We start from the raw sequence: 20835 nt of genomic DNA, 5'->3' as shown, positions 1-20835 counted from the left end.
TGATCTTACCCAAATTCATTCTTATAGCAGACATCACTTGGCAAACCTCACCCTTTCCAGCACTCTACACTGTGGAATTCTCCTCATTGCCTAGATGGAATGCATCTTTATCCTTCAAAAATCCTTTAATTTAAAAGCCAGGGGAATGTGTGTTTGTTCCTTGGGTTACACGTATATAAGGGAAAAAATGAATTGGCCAACAAACAGGTCATCAGTGCTTCCAAATATACTTCCCTAGTATAGAAAAAAGTGTGGTAAATGGCAGGCTGTGTACAGCGTGGTGCTTTAATGTTCATGGACATACATTAAGATTTACATGAGTTAGTGGCTGCATCTTTCTCCCACTCAGAGGTTTCGCTTTCTAGGCAGAGAATTGCACTTTGAATATTGATAATGCCAGCAACTTTAAATAGGGTGCCTTGGAAAGGCAACAAATAAATGGATTCTGTGAATTTTCCAGGCACAGAAATTAAGGACTATCACTGTTTAGTTGGGGCATATAGGAAACTCTAATTTTATCTGCCAACATATATATAAGAGATTTTGTTTTGTTTTGCAGAAATTTGCATACTGTGGAAAAGCAGAGACTAACTTGTCTTTTTTAAAAATATGTAAATTCCAATTGTTGGCTAGTTTTCAAGTGCTGAAATAACTCAGGTCAGAGACCAGTATCAAATCTTGGTGCCCCTCCAGAAATCAATTGAAAAAATAAAGTCATTTTCATTCCAATCTCCATCCTTCTCCCATTAACACCTGAGAAAGGGAATTTATTTTTGCCTCTGAACTGCTTGAATTCCTCCAGTCTTAAACCTGAGGTTGCAAAGCCTACAGACCCATGTATGCATTGGGAGTTGTCAATTAATAGAGCATTACACATTCTTATCCCTTCCCTGAGTAAGTTTGCTTCAAGCCATGTTCTTGGAAAGGGTCAACAGAAGTATTATGGTGGAAGCAGTTTGTAAAAAAGCACAATAAAGTTTGGAAAGTAGCATTTTCAGGCTCAGTTGGGTATTAGCATTGAAGGAGCCTTGAGGTACACTCAAGCTACACTATAGAGTTAAACTGCATTAATAATAACACTCTGGAAACTGTAGTTCTGTGAGAAGAGGCTTGGAAACTCCAGCTGAGAATTTTCAGCTCTCTTGCCCAACTTCAATTCCCAGGATTCATTGGGGGAGCCATTACAGTTAAAACAGAATAAAGGTGATATAAATTTGTAGCTTAGACTTGATCCTTTGGTTGTCTTGGTTTCTTGATATTGTTTAATGGATACCCTGTAGCTAGATATCCAGATCTCTGTGGCATATTGCTTTAGCTGATTCATCAACGGCAGCCTTTTCTGGACAAGATCCCTGCTATCGACAGTTAAAGGATGTCAGGTAACAGGAATTTTGGAAATATCTTTCTGTGCCTGAGACCCTGGAGAGCCACTGCCATTCAGAATAGACCATACTGAGCTAGATGAAACAAGGGATGAAGCAGCTTCATCTATTGGATACTTTTTCTGCTGTGCACTGCTGTGAGATGGCTTCTTCCAGGAGAGCTGCCGGGTTGTGATTTTAAAAATACCTAGTCAAAATGCAGGATTAGAGGTGTTAGTGTTTGGGAATAGGGACAGTGTTTGAGGTGGGTTTGGTATGCCAGCAGGTGGCACTTGGTGAATCAAGTTCTGGAGTAAATTGGGGAGCGGGGAGAGGGAGACTTGTAATGTCCAGTGCTCCCAGTTCATGGTTTGCTAAACAGAATACCTGATATTGAACCCTAGGCTGAAATACTGTCAGCATAGGTGAAATACTGGTGGGCTAGAACTCTCTCCCTCTCTCTGTTCTTGGAACCCCCCCACAACATAGGACTGAAGCCCCTTGATTCTTATATATGTATTTGATTTCCCCTCTCTGAGTAGCAGCAACCCAAAGCACGAATGTGTATGCTCCTCCAAAACATGTACTTTCCCTTCCTCCGACTCAGTACAAACGAAGTATGAAATTGAATCACTTTGAAACTGGTTTCAACCCACTTTATTGGCCATAACCTCCCTAAAGAAATTGGGGTCATAATTTTGTGATGATTCTAAGCATTCTTTGTTGGAGAACCTCAACTCAGTTGGAGAACAAGTTTCCAGAGATTTATTACAGCTACCCCCCCCCCCCAACCTTACAGAGGGATTAAGCTATGATTGCATTCTGGGAACTTCCAACATCCTTATTGGAGTTTGTGTACTAGGATTTCAAACTAGGAAGGGAAGTTTTCTTTGGATGCATCACTTAGAAAAATCTCATAATTCTCCCCCACATTTTTTCTTGGCTGACTTCAAAGGAAATATAAACATGGGGTGGGGAGGAGGGATGAGCAAAGAGGCAAGTAAAACATGAAAAAAGAAACAGAAATGAGAAAGTCGAACAATTGTAAAGATACTTAAGACCAACCCAGTGAGAAAAAATGAAAGTTTAGCTTGTGTATGAGTTGTTTTATGCCTGAAGCCTGTAAAATCAATACACAAAAGGTATAAATTTGGTGAAGGATTTTGCTTTTCAGAATTGACATATGAACTCAAAAGGCAGAAAGGTGCATATCCAGAACTGGAAAAGGTCTCTGGGCATTAATTAATCTGACTTGCATTCTTGGTAAGATTTCCTAGGAGAAAATCAACATGAGCAGATGCTTTTCCAGAGCATGTCCACATTCCAGTGCTTTGGAAGGATCCTTACAGCCAGCTTTGAATTAGAGAATGGCTAGTTTTGAACATAAGTGAGGTGAGGCTGCTCCCATAAGTATATTTGTGTATTATATTCACATCTAGCCTTTCCTCCAGGGAGCCATGAAGATGTACAGAAAGTCTCAATTCAAGGGCAGTCTGCTCTCCAGACACTAACTGGACCCAGACCTCTACAGCTTTAGTAAGGTGGCTATCTTGCCCACAGCCAAATTTGCCTAATGGGCTTGCTTCATCTTGTGTCTGTTTCATGAGATACAAGCTTTTTTGTGTGTGAGAGATTCACTCTCCCAATAAATAACACGATAGCTCTTTAAATTAATTTTATCTGCAAAACATGCTAAAACATTGGCCTGGTTAAAAAAAATTATTGCCCCCGAAACTCCCTTATTTGGGAAAAAATGTTACATACCCCTCATAACCTGTATTCCAGATGCCTTCCCAAATCTGGTTTGGCCATCTCACCCATTTTCCTTTTGTGCTGCTGCTGTGTACTAAACTGCTTTCTCTTCTCTTTCCAGGCACGACTGTGTGTCCTCCTTGTGACAATGAGATGAAGTCAGATGCTATCCTTGAGCACCTGTGTGCTAGTGAATTTGGTAAGAAAAACTTCAGTCCCCAGATTTCTAAGTTTCCTATGCTATGACGACCAATTTCTGGATTCTCTGGCTGCTGTAATCCTTCAGATAACCAAGTCCTGGTACTGGGACAGTCTGTCTCACCTCACCAATGTTTAGGCTCTAGAATGGACCTGGCATTGATTTGCATTCAAGGTTTCACATACGTGGAGCATGATTGCTTGGGCATGCTGTGACCTCATCAGTTGAGGAGCCAATGTGCTTCTTGAAAGAGCCTCTCTGGAACCAGACTGGCAGTAGCCCTTTACACTTCCAGAACATACACATATAAGCAACATAGTTACATGCTTATGAAAGATACATAAAGACTCATGGCTTCTTCTGCTTAGGCTGGATCCGGGCCACTGGTGCCCAGTTGTTCATCTGCATTCTCAGTCACCCAAGTCTAACATGGTAGCAAACAAAATGATGGATCTTAGCATTTGTGGCATGTTCAGTGGTTTATCTGATGGTGAGCAGATTGGTATTGGAGAAAACTGCTTAAAATAATGTAGCTCTACTCTTTTAAGGTTTTGCAAGTCAATATGGTGCCTGGACACCAACGCACATTTGTGAGTTGACATTCAAACAAAACCTCAAGAAAGGGGTGTTAGTGCTCTCATGATCTTGGCTGGCCTGATTTTTTTAAATGTGGCCCTGGCTGCTTCCCTGTGTTGTTGCTGTTTCTCCAGACTTTGATGGATCTGTTGTCCTAAGAGTAGTAAAAGTTATATACTCTTTGCATGACTGCGTGTGTACAACTTGCGTAACTCTTCTCAGAAACACAAGTGTGTTTATGATGTGGTAACCCTGGAAAAAAACCACACAGTCAACAATGTCCTACAGAATGACGTGGGCTTTGTTAATATTAATAACCCTTAACTGACCCTGCATGCAACCCTATTTCATATTTGGGAGGCAAACAAGCTGATCCATCCACCATTTGCAAATACAGAAATGTGACGTTTCAGAGTGGCAGGATGGCGTTTAATGCAGTGATTGCTTTGAATATCATGCCTTGGACCCTTGCTCTCTCGTTCCTAGCATAGATGGGTCACTTATGACATGGGTTCACCTCTAGATGTCACTGTTGTGTCACATGCTGAAAGGGAGAGGCTGATGGTGCCTGTAGTTCAGATTTGGGTGTGCCATTGTGTCTCTTGGGCAACTGTAGTATGACCATCCAGAAAACTGGCATCTAGTTAGGTGATTAGCTTTCATTTATGAAGCTTATTTGCAAGAACTAATGTAGCACCATGTCTGAACATTATATTAAATACACAGCTGCTGTCAAAAATGGCAGGCTGGTGTATAATTCCTTGATCTATAATGTTTAGTAGGATTTATCCCATGTTTAATAGGGCCTATCATTTTCTGCATTTCTTAGCCCTGTATCAAGGGCATCCAATGATGTAGTGGAGATGGGAAATTAAGAATCTTCAGATGAGTGGTATGTTAGATGCCATGGAACTGGAGAGGAGAGGTAAGGAGGTAGCTGCCATTTTCAGTGCCACCTGTACTGTTAATGTAAAATCTCATTTGGTATTGGGAAGTCTCCAGTTCAAATTTCATTTCAGAAGTTAACTTACAAGGGTGCTTTAGGCAAGCTACTCTTCCCCCACCCCTGCCCTGTACTCCCTACCCCTTCCTTATGCAGTATAGAGATTATAGTGTTATAGGCCAATTACAAGGTTGTTAAAATTTTCAGAGAAATTATATGTGAAACACTCAAAATCATTATGTAAATGATTAATATTAGGAGTCATGTTAGTAATTTTTTGACTCCAGTTTTCTCAGTTCCACAGGGCCTGCAAGACTGCTCTTTTTCAGTTGGCCTTTACTTAATGATCTTACAGCATACTGTTGAATGAATACCGTCGCCATAGAAAAACTGATGTATAACACCAAGATTTTAATATTAATCTAATCTTAGAATGCTTTTTAATTACAGTGATGATTAATTTTATAAATGTTTGATTTATAATATGTATGTACGTATAATATGTATTGCTTTAATTGTTGAAGTGCCTGTGTTGTGAGCCGCCCTGAGCCTGCTTCGGCGGGGAGGGCGGGATATAAATTAAATATTATTATTCTCATTGTGATATTATTAGTGTTGTGTGCATTTTGGGATACAGCCACACCCCAACACAGTCAGTTGCCATGAATAGTTATACAGACCAAGAACACTTGCATAATTGGCACTCATATGCCTTAATTTGTTTGCCATTGAGAATATGCATCACTGTAATGATGCTTGGCATTTGTATAGCACTTTCAGAGTTCAAAGTGCTTCTTATATATGTCAGTAATCCTAACAACAGCATTGCAAGGTAGGCCAGTATTATTATACTCATATAAAAAATGAAATACTGATGCTGAAAAAACATGGCTGGCCTAAGGTCACCTAATATATTTGTGACTCAGATGAGATTTGGTCACCTTAGTTTACTCTTTTGACTATTACTCAACAGCAGCTCCCATCTGCCCTGTTCCTGGTTCTGCCCTCTTGGGCTTGTAAAACGTCATCAGTCACTGTGTATAAATTTTGAAATGTATCTCTACAGCCAGGAAGGCTCTGGATTTACTTTAAAAATAAATAACATTAAAATTATTTAATGTTGAAGCTCATGTGAAAGACTGAATTCCATGCTTGTGTGGAATTGCCAACTCCAGCTTGATAAATTACTAGAAATTTAGGGACAGTGCTGGGCATGGTGAAGATTGGGGAGGGGAGGAAACTCAGCGACAGTGTGATGCCACAGAATCTGCCTTCCAAAGTTGAAATTTCCTCCCAGGGAACTGATCTCTGAGTCTGGAGATCAGTGTACAAGCAGCTCTCTTGATTTGTGGGTCTGCTTATGGCAATGGGACATGTTAGGGCAGTGTGGTGAGTTCCAAGTTCAAATTCCTAGTTCAGCTAGGTAGAAATTAATTGGCTTTCTAGTGTTGGGCCACAACCCAGGTTCAGCTTGCCAGCATTGGCAGGGTGGGGGAGGGATTCTGTGTGGTTTCCATGCTCATAACTTGTATCTATAAGATCACGCCTGTTGGCATTATAAAAAAAATGTCATGACCAGTGGAGCATTTGAAACATGTTGCTGCATGTGTACAAAGGTAGAATCTCTGCACTGATACTTATTGCAGCTCAAATGTGGGAATAACCATCATGATACACTTTTCTGCTGGGCTGTGTGTATGCTATGATTAAGCAAAAGAACAGACGAACACAGCATGCATGTTATTATTGTAGAATTTGGCCTTCTGAGAATTGTACCCCCCCTTAATTTTTAAAAAACCACTGGCTTCTAGCCCTTATAGTTGTGATTCCTGCTGTAGTGTTGGAAGCAGAAGAGGTGGTGGAAGAATTTCTGAGAGGTGGAGTGTGGCAGGGCTTAGTCGGGAAGTGCATCTGTGGAAGTCTAAGATACAGTCCTTGATCTAAGCAGATATTGGGAAGACCTTTCTCTGCCTGAGATCATGCAGAGCCTCTGCCCATGGGAGGAAAGAAAACTAAGCTAGGTAAGCCATTTATTCCCTTCAGTGTAAGGTAGCTTCATATATTCTTATATGTTCCTTATGACCAATATCAAAATGAATTATGCAAAGTAGTAAGATTCAAAAACCAAATAATGCAAAATGCAGATTTTCTTAGTTTGCATAATATGCACAGGACTATTCCTCCCCCCCCTCCCCAGTACAAGAATTCAGAATGTCTAAGTGGTATAGAAATAATTTGTTTCCCAGCAAAGAGGACACAGCTGCACAACTGTGTCACTTCTGTTCACAACAGGGAGATGATGCCCACCAGGATGATGAGGTCTCATTTTGTACTAAATCCTCACCCGTTAGAGACTGAAAAACATGCAAAGCGTTGCTTTGGAAAGAATGCGGAGCCCTCTGGAAAATGGTGCATGAGAGTGGCATTAGTCCAGTAATCAAAGCATTCTGCCTGACCAGCAGGTTATTTTGCCAGTTCCCCAGAAGAGTTGCCAGTTCCTGAAGAGCAGCATCCTAGTACTTGGGTGAGGCTTGGGCTCTCTGGATCAGCAATAACAAACCCAACAAAAACGACTGAGTGCAGGGTACAGTCTGATTCCAAACTGGTCTGTTTGCTTAGGGTGCACAGCTGAAAACAACAGCAATGACAAAAATCATCTGGGGTGGGAATCAGCCTTGGCCCTGTTTTTTTTTTGGGCAACTTGGCAGAATGCAAAAAGCCAACCAAGTTTCTTCTAGTTGTTGCTGTTCAGCATTTCCAAAAGAATAAATACTTTCTTTGGCCTTTCTTTATCTTACTCTTTGGAAGATCTAGCATGGGTCTAATAGTGGTTCTGGATGCTCGTATAGCTGAGGCTGGCTCTGATTTGTGTCCAGTGAAAGCTTTATAAAAATCAGTGATGCTTATGGTGTGTTGGCAAAGGGATTTTCCTGGGCAAATATAAAAGGTTAGGTGTGCATTGCTTGGGAATTGTAGGTTGGGTGTGCCATTTTGTTTGTCAAGGCTGGGCTTGGGATTTTCCTCTCTTGTAAGGAATTCTTGACATTCCTGTACATCTGTTTTGCCAAATATTTTTGATGCCAAGATGGATATTGGGAACATTTCTGTACCAGGGAATTAATATAAACAGCCACTCCTATGTCCTGACTTCTCAGGAACATTCCTGGTTCAGCCTGGATAGAGAAATAGACATGGAAGTAAAAGGGTTTTAGGCTAAAAATGGCAACAGTCTTTCTATGATGAGCTGTAGAGTAGAGCCAAAGTGTACATTTGCAGATATCTTAAACTTCAAAATTTGCTTGAGAAATTTTGATCTGCCATTTGACTGTGAAATTGTGCATCCAGATTGGGGTATGGGCATATCTTGGCAGTTACAGGTGAAGTTTCTGCTGAGTCAGATCAGTAATCTGTTTTACTAAGTATCATCTATAGTGGATGTCTACTTTGGAAGATGGACTCTAAGGCATTATACCCCCACTGAAGTCCTTCCTCTCCCCTTCTCAGGCTCCACCCCCTAAATCTCCAGGTATTTCCTGAACCAGAGCTGGCAACCCTACTGAGTACTTTACCCACAGAGAACCACCTTAATCTGTAAGGGAGTGAGAATTCTTGCATCACTTCTAAGCTTGCTTATGTTCTTCCTTGCAAAATGAGAATGGTGGCATTGTCAGGGTAGGAGGTCCTTCCTTGATTTTAGATCCTTGGCAAAGGCCTCTGGAGCCAGCCCTGATTTTTGAACCCCCCAGTCAGCAAAAAACAACTAACCCCCCCCCCCCCGCCCAAGCAATAAGAACGCTTTTAATTCAAGTGGTCTAAATGCTGCAGAGTGAGTAGGAAGGTTTAGAGTTACTGTCTTTGGAAACTACAGTGCAGAAGATTGATGCTGAGCAGTACCTGCGGGCAGCTCAGCCTGAAGGCAAGATGGGGCAGCAGATCTGGGATGCTATTAAGTTGGGCAGAGAGTTAGACAGGCAGAGCTGAATCATGGGGCATTATGCCACGCTGTGCAGCTCCTGTTTGTTCCAATCCAGCTTTTCCTGACGACTTGTGCCCCTTCTTAATTAGCGGGGGGGGGGGAGGGGTGCACTTTTGGATTTTCCATCCTGGTCTGGTCCCAAGAAAACTATTCATTAGAAATTCTTAGTAATAAAAATGGAGAGAAGGAGCTGGAGGGGAAATTTAGAAGGGTGCAGCATTCCAGAATGTGTACGAGTTCAGTGGCCAGCATGTGCACGCGCACACACACCAAGAAAGAATGCACTGTTGCCCAGAATGCATCTGGTAGGCTAGGAAAATCTGTCATTTTCCTTTTGCATGTTGGTGTCTTCTTGGCAAATGACTGCCGCAAAGGCAAGGGAGAGCTGAGCCATATGCTTGCGGTGTTCCTTTTCCATGTGTCACCAGGACAGTCGCTGAACACAAAGGAGGGCCAAACCAGAATGATTCAGGATGCCAGCTTGTGCTCCTGACAGACGCAATAGGGGCAGAGGCTGCGGGGGACCAAAAGCCTTGGCAGCAGAGAAACATTCTCTTTAAAAAAGATCATAAGGGATGGGTGTTGCATTGTGTTGTCTGGGCAGGCTGTGTGTCCGATTCCTCATCCCAGGGCTTGGATGTCAGTAATTCCACAGAAATCTTCCTGGCCCACAAGAAGCGTACTAGCTTGCCCAGGCATAGTGTCATGCTGCACAGCAGGAAGCATGTTTTCTTGGGAAGCCAGCACTTCTACTGAGCACAGTGGGGCTTCTTCCTTGTAAGGATGTTGGGGTTGCCGTTTTGTTTCTATTCATTATTTTATTGCGCTTTGATGCTAAAAAAAGAGCATCAAAACATGTCAACATAAATAAGAATTATATGCTGCTAATGGCCCCCATTTTCCCTGCCCCATTAGAAAAATAGTGGGTTTTTTTGAAGCAATTATAAACCTTTGCACTGTCTGGGATTTCAGGCTTTTCCATAATTTTGTCAAGCTCCTTTGCGTCAAAAAGATATCCATTCTTTAGCTAAGTTTACCATTTCTACCACCACCCAGTTTGGGATTTTTGGTGTGTTCTTTGCTTTCCATACCGGTATACCCAGATGTTTGGCAATAAGTGCTGCACACCACAACCCAGATTGCTGAAAGCCAATCAGTAAAGTCTTAGTCATACATTCTGAAGGCCTGAAAGCCCCTGTAAGGGGCTTATGGGCTGCCTGGTCCCCTTAAAGATACACCATACCCACCCTTTGGTCTTCATCTCATTTCCTTATAGAGAGATGGGAGAATGTCTGCAAGAAATTTATTCCACTCTGCAGGGAAAGTGGAACGGGAGTTCTGGCGTAGTTTCTGTCTTGAGTCAGTAAAACCTTTGCTAATTGTGTTGGAGAACTGCTCTCAAGAGAACAACTCCGAGAGAACTATGACTGACCCAAGGCAGTCATCCATCCACTTCTCAAAAAAAAACACACAAAACCCCTAGATAAAAATGATGTTGCTTAATAATCCCTTGATAAAAATGATGTTGCTTCAACAACAGTTAGTTCAAAATATTGCATTTGTGTTATTACTGGGATCTAGGCAGAGCATGCACATCACTTCTATTCTCCAATCACTCCACTGGTTGCCCATCAATTGCCAGACTCAATTTAAGGTAGGGTTGCCAGGCCTCCTCGCAGATCCAGCAGAGGGATTTGTGGGACATTCTGAGGGTGGGGTGGAGATTGGGGACGCTCTGGTTTTTGGGCAGTCGGCCTTAAACGATACAGTTTGCTCAGAAAACCAGAGTGTCCCTTGAGTGATGTCCCTCAGCCAGCCAGCTGGTCCATGGTGGGGAGAATCCCCCTCCAAACCAGGGGATCCTCCACTGGGGACTGGCAGCCCTAATTTAAGGTATTGACTACCACATGCCCTTGGTCCTGTGGGATTGCCTATCTCCCTATGCTCCACCATGCCATCTTTGCTCATCCCAGCAGGGCTAGCTGCAGGTACCATCCTGCTAGTAGGCAATTGCCCATGTGTGCATTCTCTGCATTTCCTTTCTTATGGAATGGCCTCCCTGATGAGATTAGGAAGGCTTCCACTCTCCTGGCTTTCTGCAGACTATGCAAAATGGAATTATTCAAGAGGGCTTTCGGTACAGGTAAACAGAACTGTAATGAAATGGTCAGAAAGTTTCAATGGAAAAGGGGTAGGGGCTGTGACCTACATCGCTGTATTGCTACCTAACACCAGGGCTTTTTTTGTAGCAGGAACTCCTTTGCATATTAGGCCACGCCACCTCAATGTCGCCAATCCTCCTGGAGCGTACAGTAAGCCCTGTAAGTTCTTGGAGGATTGGCTAAATCAAAGGGGTGTGGCCTAATATGCAAAGGAGTTCCTGTTACAAAAAAGCCCTGCCTAACATTGTAAGTACACCTCACACTATGTAGTTTCTATACCATGACATTTCATGTTTGAAAGCTCATGCTTTGTTTCAGCTCTGTTTTAGATTTCTCCTTGTTTTCAGATTTCTGTAGTCTAAACCTGATTGTGATGTCCCATTCTGTTGACTGTACTTGATTTACACTGTGAGTCTCAGCGAGAAAGATAGACTATAACTACCAACAACAACAACATAATAATAACAATAATAACAACTGTATGGGGTAGGTTAGGTTGAGAGCGAGCGACTGGTCTAAAGTCATAGAACAGGGATTCAAACCTGGGCCTCCCGGATCCTAGTCTAAGGCAGGCTGCCTCTAGTCTGGTCCAAAGTTCCCAAGGGAAGCACAAACCATTTTACAGACTAAATAAGGTATTTTGGACGATACGCTTTTAGTACCACATTCATCTGTGGGCCTGCAGCTGCCATCGCTTCTCCACTCTTCACTAACTGAAAACAGGAGCGCTTCTCAGATGTTACTTTTGAGAAGTAATTCAGAATGACACATTTCCACTTTGAAATTATTGTCACTCCTCCAACTGTGTAGAGGCCTCTTGGTTAACTACCGCCTAGCTGGATGAAACATTGTCACTGCTGTTACTGAGATTGTGACCATTTTCGCACACAGTTTACCTCGCAGTCACAATCCTGTTCCCTCCGCAGCGTCTGTCGGATTTCCCACCATCTGCGCCGGAGTTACAGGAAGTGCCGCGGCTTTTTCATAGCAAACGTAAACTGGGTTTTAGCGGTTTACGTTTGCTACGCAAACTTCGGCGCAGATGGTGGGAAATTCTACCAGACGCTGTGGAGGGAACAGGATTGTGACTGCGAGGTGAGCTGTGTGCGGAAACGGTCTGTGTTTTTATGTTCCTGAAGTATAAAAATTATGTAGCCAGATAATGCTTCCTTGGACAGATGTAATATCTGTAGGCGGAATACCTGTAAGTAGTTACCCTAGAATCTAGGAGGTAGATGAAGACTTGGGATCACGTAGCACTTAAAATCCAGTTTCCTTCAAATCGTTTAAAAATCAAGCATATCAGATTTATATTTAAGTTTTTGCTTTTTTGATCTGACCCATGATGCTTACTCTGAATTTTCTGGCTATAAGCCCTCAGGTACCTGGTGGTTTTGAGGTAATGTTTACTAGCTATTGGCAGTGAAACAAGCATGTTTGTGGATCCATTGGGAAGGCACTTATGTTAGCTTAGAACATCTTCCGTGAGATGGCCATTCCAAGATTTTTGCCCTCACTGTTTAACATTCAGAGCTATACTGTCTCTCAATGTGGAGGTTCCATCTAGCTGTCATTGTTAATCCCCATCAATAGATACATCACCCATGAAGTTGCCTAATCCTTTAAACAAGCTATTTAAGAAAGAGGCTATTACCACACCCTTTAGCAATGGATTCCACTGGTTGCTCTGGGTAAAGCAGTATTTTGTTTTGTCGCTTCTGAACCAATTGACCTCCACAATGGAATGTTGTAGATATCTAGCTGTGGTTTCCACTTCAGATATGTGTAACACTCCCATCCCACCCATCCCTTGATTTTTAACATCTTTGCAGGATGCTATGCTTCGGTTTCCAGTGTTGCCTGGGTAAGACAAGCAACAGCAGGCTTTCTCATGGGACTTCCCTTCCCAGTTGATTGGTTCTCTAGCAAATCACTTCTTGTTCAAGGACCCTTTTGGTTTGGAGCTGGCAGTCCTTGTGACTGATTGGTAGATTGGGCTCTCATGCTTTGTGGAACCGACTGTTTTGCTATCTTTTTGAATTGTTCTAAAGATATTTATTCTCCAGTGAGTCTTTTAAAAAATATTTGTGAGCTGCCATGAAAGCCTCATGTTGGCTAGACTGCAGCATACAAATTGAACTAGATAAATCATATCACGTGTTTGTACTTGGCAGGTGCTAAGTGTCCCAGTCGGGCAGCAAGTTATAGAAGCTTATCAGTGGATCCACAGGAGAAAAATAAAATAAAAGTAGTGACTGAAATCTCAAGCTGATGCACAGTTGAGCCAATTAAAGATATCAATCCATGTGAGATGCACAACAAAGATACAGATCTGAATAATACTACTTAAGGCAGAATGGAAATCTTACAAGGCAAATGTGGGGCAGGAAGGGGAGAGCATTTGTAGGTGAGAACTGGTAGAAGACAAAGCTTAACACTTCCTTGCCCACTAGTTCTTCCCTGGAAAATAATGTCTCTAGCTGGCTCTCTGCCATTTTACCCCCCTCGAGTAAGGAAAGTAGGATATATACTTGACTGGGGGAAAAGGTCCTTGGGGGATGCATGTGCAGGCGAGAACTGGCAAGTACAGGAAGGGTTAAACAACCCTCCCTTCCAATTGCATTGTGTATTTGCCAAGTAACCCGTAGTTATGGCCTCAGAGAGGACAGAGAAGTCTCTGTTTGCATGAAGGAACTCTTAAACCAACTGCCACTAGTAACATGTGTACAATTCAGCATAAGAACATAAGAGAAGCCATGTTGGATCAGGCCAGTGACCCATCCAGTCCAACACTCTGTGTCACACAGTGACCAAATATATACATATACACAGTGACCACACAGTGACCAAATATATATATACACACACACACACACACACTGTGGCTAATAGCCACTGATGGACCTCTGCTCCATATTTTTATCTAACCCCCTCTTAAAGCTGGCTATGCTTGTAGCTGCCACCACCACCTGTGGCAGTGAATTCCACATGTTAATCACCCTTTGGGTGAAGAAGTACTTCCTTCTATCCATTTTAACCTGACTGCTCAGCAATTTCATTGAATGCCCACGAGTTCTTGTATTGTGAGAAAGGGGAAAAAGTACTTCTTTCTCTACTTTCTCCATCCCATGCATAATCTTGTAAACCTCTATCATGTCACCCCGCAGTCGATGTTTCTCCAAGCTAAAGAGCCCCAAGTGTTTTAACCTTTCTTCATAGGGAAAGTTTTCTAACCCTTTAATCATTCTAGTTGCCCTTTTCTGTACTTTTTCCCAATGCTATAATATCCTTTTTGAGGTGCGGTGACCAGAATTGTACACAGTATTCCAAATGAGACCACACCATCGATTTATACAGGGGCATTATGATACTGGCTGATTTGTTTTCAGTTCCCTTCCTAATAATTCCCAGCATGGCGTTGGGCTTTTTTATTGCAATTGTGCACTGTCTTGACATTTTCAGTGAGTTATCTACCACGACTCCAAGATCTCTCTCTTGGTCAGTCTCTGCCAGTTTACACCCCATCAACTTGTATTTGTAGCTGGGATTCTTGGCCCCAATGTACATTACTTTGCACTTGGCCACAATGAACCTCATCTGCCACGTTGATGCCCACTCACCCAGCCTCAACAGATCCCTTTGGAGTGCCTCACAATCCTCTCTGGTTCTCACCACTCTGAACAATTTAGTGTCACCTGCAAACTTGGCCACTTCACTGCTTACTCCCAACTCCAAATCATGAATGAACAAGTTAAAGAGCGTGGAACCCAGTACTGAGCCCCGCGGCACCCCACTGTTTACTGTCCTCCACTGCGAAGACTGCCCATTTATACTCACTCTCTGCTTCCTATTAATTAGCCAGTTTTTGATCCACAAGATGACCTGTCCTTTTACTCCATGACTCTCGAGCTTACTAAGGAGCCTTTGATGAGGAACTTTATCTCTTTCTAAAACATTTATTCACAATTTTACTTGTAAAAAATAATTTTAAATTTCATTTGTATGCTAAATAGTACAATTTGATATGCTTTGTTATAATTGATGCCATTTATCTTGTTAAACCCATATAATGAGGACTGATAAGCACTGTCAGGGTTTTTCTCCCATGGGTTCAGAATGTTTGGAAATTTTCCATCATTATGCTTGTCTGGATCACTTCACAGCCTTCGCTGTCCCGGCACTTGAGCTTTGATCTCCCCTGCTGTATTTTGCTTTCAAACAATTTTATTAGTAACATATGGTAATAAATTTCAATTTCTTACATCATTAATAATTACTTTTTTTTAATCTATCCCATATATTACTTTCTACCAACCCCTCCCCCCGTTACTTGACCCCCGCTGGTGTTACATACTTAAAATCTTAATATTAAAGGTACCCTTAATTAATAAGAACCAAAATTAATATCCTCCTCCCTCTTGTACTTAGTCATTATCAAAAATTGTCCAATGTCCTTTTATTTTCCACTCTTTTTCTACATATCTTCTGAACTTTTTCCACTCCATCTTAAATACTTCTAAATCATAGTCTCTTAAGGTTCTTGTTAACTTGTCCATTTCACTCCATGTCATAACTTTTACAATCCAATCCCATTTCTCTGGTATTTTTTCTTGCTTCCACAACTGTGCATACAATGTCCTAGCAGCTGAGAGCAAGTACCAGATTAAAGTTCTATCTTCTTTTGGAAATTTTTCCATTTGTAATCCCAACAGAAAAGTCTCTGCAACTTTGTTAAATTCGTATCCCAAGATCTTAGAAATCTCTTGTTGAATCATCTGCCAATACTTTTTTGCTCTTTCACAAGTCCACCACATATGGTAGAAAGAACCTTCATGTTTTTTACATTTCCAACATCTATCTGGCATCTTATTCATCTTTGCCAACTTTTTAGGAGTCATATACCATCTGTACATCATCTTAAAACAATTTTCTTTAATACTCTGACATGTTGAGAGTTTCATAGAGTTCTTCCACAAATATTTCCATGTATCCATCTGTATTTCTTTATTTACATTAATTGCCCACTTAATCATTTGAGATTTCACTACTTCATCTTCCGTAGACCATTTTAAAAGTAACATAGATTTTCGAAATTAATTTTTCATTATCTCCAAGCAGAGCTTTTTCCATTTCTGTTTGTTCTCGTTTTATTTCTTCAGTTTTAATATCACTTTCCACCAAACTCTTTATTTGTTGCATTTGAAACTAATCATATTTATAATTCAGCTCCTCAGCAGTTTTCAGCTCTATTTTACCACTTTGTATTTTTAATAGTTGATTGTATGACATCCATTTTCCCTCTCCTGACTCAGCTGTTATTTTTATTACTTCTCCTGGCACAATCCATAGTGGTTTTCCCTCATCGCCATATTTCTTATACTTCATCCAAATATTTAGCAGATTATTTCTTATGTAATGGTGAGAGAAAAAAACATCCATCTTTTTCTTCCCATAGTACATATAAGCGTGCCAGCCGAATTTATCTCCATGACCTTCCAACGTTAAAAGTTTTTTATTCAATAACGTCACCCAATCTTTTATCCACACTAAACAAACTGCTTCATGATATAATCTTAAATCTGGTAATTGGAATCTTCCTCTTTCTTTAGCGTCTATTAAAACTTTCACTTTAATCCTTGGTTTCTTTCTAGCCCATATAAATTCTGAAATCTTTCTTTGCCATTTATTAAATTGTTTACTGTCTTTCACAATCGGAATAGTTTGGAATAAATACATTATTCTCGGCAAAATGTTCATCTTAATTGCAGCTATTCTACCAAGCAATGACAAATTAAGCCTGCTCCACTTTATCATATCTTCATCCATTTTACGCCATAACTTTTCATAATTATTTTTAAACAGATCAATGTTCTTCATTGTTATTTCCACACCCAAATATTTTACTTTAGAGGCAACTTCACATCCCGTTAACCTCTGCAATTCCTTTTGTTTATTTACTTGCATATTTTTACATAAAAGTTTTGATTTTTCTTTATTAACATAACGTCCCGCCAATTCTCCAAAATCTTGTATTTTAGCTAACAACAAAGGTGTAACTTGTGTAGGATTTTCATTTATAAACATATCATCTGCAAATGTTCTATATTTATAGGTAAATCCTTTAATTCTCATTCCTTCTATTTCTTCATCATCTTGTATTTGCATCAATAAGATTTCAAGAGTCATTATAAACAGCAATGGTGAAAGCGGACAACCTTGTCTTGTACCTTTGCTGATTATCATTTCATCTGTAAGATCTGCATTTATACATAGCCTTACACATTGTTCAGTATATATTGCCTTTATCATTCTTATAAAGTTTTCTCCCAACTTTATTTTTTCCATTACTGCAAACATAAAGTCCCAGTTCAAATTGTCAAAAGCTTTCTCTGCATCCGCAAAAAATAATGCAACTTCTTTCTCTGGATGCCTTTCATAATATTCTACAATATTTACAACAGTTCTAATATTGTCTCTTATTTGCCTATTAGGGAGAAAACCCGTTTGATCTTCCTTTATAAAATTTATTAAATATTGTTTAAGCCGTTCTGCCAAGATTCTTGTGTATATCTTATAATCATTATTTAATAATGAAATTGGTCTGTAATTCTTTACATTCATGACATCTCTTTCTTCCTTTGGAATCAACGAAATTACAGCTTCTTTCCATGTATTGGGTGTTTTCCCATTTAATCTTATCGCATTCATCAATTTCGGTACTAACTCTTCTTTAAACTTTAAAAAATTTTTTGCCGTATATCCATCTGGTCCAGGTGCCTTTCCAATTTTCATTACATTAATCGCTACTTCAATTTCTATTTTCTCAATTGGATCATTCAAAAATTTCCCCATATATTCAGTTAAGAGTGCTATTTTGATCTTTTGCAAATACGCTTCGATCCTTTCTTTCTTTACTTTAACACCCTTAAATAATTTAGCATAATACCTAAAAAATTATCTCTTTATTTCTTCTTGATCTACCATCTCTTTTCCATCAACCACAATTTTATTAATAATTTTACTTTCTCTCTTTTTCTTCAATTGCCAGGCCAAGAACTTTCCAGGTTTGTTTGCTCCCTCAAAAGATTTCTGTTGTAATTTTTTCAAATTCCATTCCATTTCCTTATTTAACAAATGTCTCATTTGTGTTTGTAATATTGTAATCTCCCTTATAATTTTCTTTTTTCCTGGCCTTTTTCTTAATTCACCTTTTTTCTTAATTTCATTTTGAATGTCCAACATCTGTTTATCTTTTGCTCTCTTATCTTTATTATTCAGTGTTATTAATATACCTCTCATTACTGCCTTGTAGGCATCCCATACCGTCTGAAATTCTATATCTTCTCTATCATTGACTTGGAAGTAAGCTTTAGTTTCCTTTTCTAAAGATGTCACTGTTTCTTTATTTTGTAGTAAATTTCATTTAATCTCCATCTTTTCGACTTTTTAGACAATTTTGTAATCCACATTATTGGGTTATGGTCAGCTCCTATTTTGGGTAAAATCTCTATCTTCTTTGTTATAAGTCCCAAATCTTTAGTACCCCACAACATGTCAATTCTAGAAAAAGAATTATGTCTGGCTGAAAAAAAGGTATGGTCCCGTACTTCAGGATTAAACTTTCTCCATATATCCTCCAAATTTTCTTGCGTAACCAATTCAAAAAAAGATTTTGGCAATTTACCTTCTTTATCAATTTTTTTCTTCCCAGATCTATCTATTGTGTTCTGAATTGTTCCATTAAAGTCCCCCATCAACAAAATTTGCCCATAGGTCACTTCATCAAGATGTGTAATATTTTTAAAGAAAATGTCCTTTGCACCATTTGGAGCATAAAATCCCAACAATAAAGTTTTTTTAGCATTCATTGTAATTTCCACCGCTATATACCTTCCATCTTTATCTTTAAAAACCAATTTCGGATCTAATTCTTTTTTAATATAAAAAATTACTCCTCTCTTCTTCTGTTCAGCCAATGTATAAAATTCTAGTCCCAGTTGCTTATTCCATAAAAATTTATAATCCTTTTGTCTAATGTGCACTTCTTGTAAACAAACTATGTTACAATTTTGTTTTTTTATCCAATGAAATGTTGCCCTTCTTTTTTGTGGTGAATTTTGTCCATTTACATTCCAAGATATCAATTTGTAATCCATCATGGTGCAAATTCTTTATTTTCTCCATAGAATCTACGCAATTCCTGTGTGTTTGTAATTGTAATCCTTTTTCCTTGAAGTTCAAAGCTCAAACCTTCAGGTATTATCCATCTGTATCTCATTCCATTGTCGCGTAATTTTTCTGTTAGTTTTTTATATACATTCCTGTCAGTTAACACTTGTCTTGGCAACTCTTTCATAATTCTTATTCTACTACCTCCCACTGTCAATGTCTTTTCAAAATTTTTGTTTATGATTTCCCCCACCATTTCTTTTGCCATAAATCTTATGACCACATCTCTTGGCAGATTGTTCTTTTTTGCATAGAGTGAATTCACTCTATACATATAGTCATACATATTTCTATTCCCTTCAGGATCTTCCTCCAAAAATTCTGCCATTATTTTTATTATGTATTCTTTCAGATCAGATTCTTCATCTTCTGGTACACCTGTCAGGCGAATCTGTGTCTCCATCAACTTGCAGTCATGTATTATCACCTTTTCTTGTAATTTTAACAAGGTGGAATCATGTGTTTTCACTCTCTCTTCCACCTCTTGTACTTTTTTTGTTATTACTACAGTCTCATTTCTGAGATTTTCTATTTCTTTTTTTAATTCTTTTTTTTAGTCCTCAATATCCTTTCTTATTTCTTTTTTAGAGGCAGTTATCATTTCTTTCACCCCCTTCATTATCCTGACTTCCATTGCATCTGATTGGGCTTGCATTTTCTCCATTGAAGCAGACCTAGAACAACTTTGCCTCGGGTCTGACATGTAAAAAAGATTGAAAATTTTTATCTCACCAAATTAAATTTGGACCATCAGGTTTAATAGAGTGAAGCTTGCCCTTTCCAATGAACCCAATTTTGCCATCCTCTGAGCCTCCCAGGCTCAGATATTAATGTTTAAAGTTTTTATTTTTCCCAAAATGGGGATCACAACTTTTGTTTCACTTAAAAAAAAATTCTTCTTTTCCCTTTAACCAATTCAAATCTTCTTCACCACTATCCAATAGTCCTTATTTTATAATTGCCAACTCAGTTGACGCCACCAATTTTTATTGTCCCATCACTTTAAAAACGTTGTTAAAACTTTGTACTCCCAGCAATGGCCTCCGATGTTTCTCTCTGATATTATAATCCTAGAGTAGGCTGTTTACTTCTCTGACTTCCTTCTTCTTTCTCTGGTACTTCCTGCTTTTCCTGCCACCAAGTCTCATTTCGCTGGTAGAGAAATCTCACAATATCTGACGTACTTCCTGTGTTGACTATGAGTGCTGCAGATCTATGACGATGGGGCTGCCTCCTCAACCACAGATAGACTAAAAAATAAATTCCTTTCCCCTTTTAGCACTGTCTTTTAAATTTACAAAGTTCAAATTTAGCCCCTTTTCTTCTCCTCTTTTTAGGCTTCCATTATTTTCAACTCCCACCTTTTAATTTTGTTTTGTTTAGCTTTAGTTAGTCCCGGAGTGAAGATAGCAATCAGTACCTTTTTTTTTGTAGTTTATCCAAATCAACACCAGTCTTTTGTAAATTAGATGTTTAAAGTTGTAAAAGAAGATTCGGATCCTGTCGAGCTTTATGTCAAATAAATGACTCTGGAAACTTCTGCAGATGATGAATATGCAACTTCTCTCCGGAGATCTCTCAAAGGAGCCCCCCCCCCCGGGGACTCCCTTTCAGCCAAGGTAAGTCTCCTCAAAGTA

General features: G+C 39.7%; 1 protein-coding gene across 1 annotated transcript in view; it reads left to right on the top strand.

The window, feature by feature from the left end:
* SFRP1 (secreted frizzled related protein 1) overlaps nt 1-20835 on the top strand; it is a 62160-nt gene that overhangs the window by 18120 nt on the left and 23205 nt on the right. The window contains exon 2 of the mRNA XM_060251065.1: nt 3235-3312. Coding sequence (XP_060107048.1) covers nt 3235-3312 — 78 coding nt within the window. The remainder of the gene's footprint in view (nt 1-3234; nt 3313-20835) is intronic.

The sequence above is a fragment of the Heteronotia binoei genome, chromosome 12 (assembly GCF_032191835.1).
Source record: "Heteronotia binoei isolate CCM8104 ecotype False Entrance Well chromosome 12, APGP_CSIRO_Hbin_v1, whole genome shotgun sequence".
NCBI lineage: Eukaryota > Metazoa > Chordata > Lepidosauria > Squamata > Gekkonidae > Heteronotia > Heteronotia binoei.
This window is presented reverse-complemented; position numbering and strand designations above follow the sequence as displayed.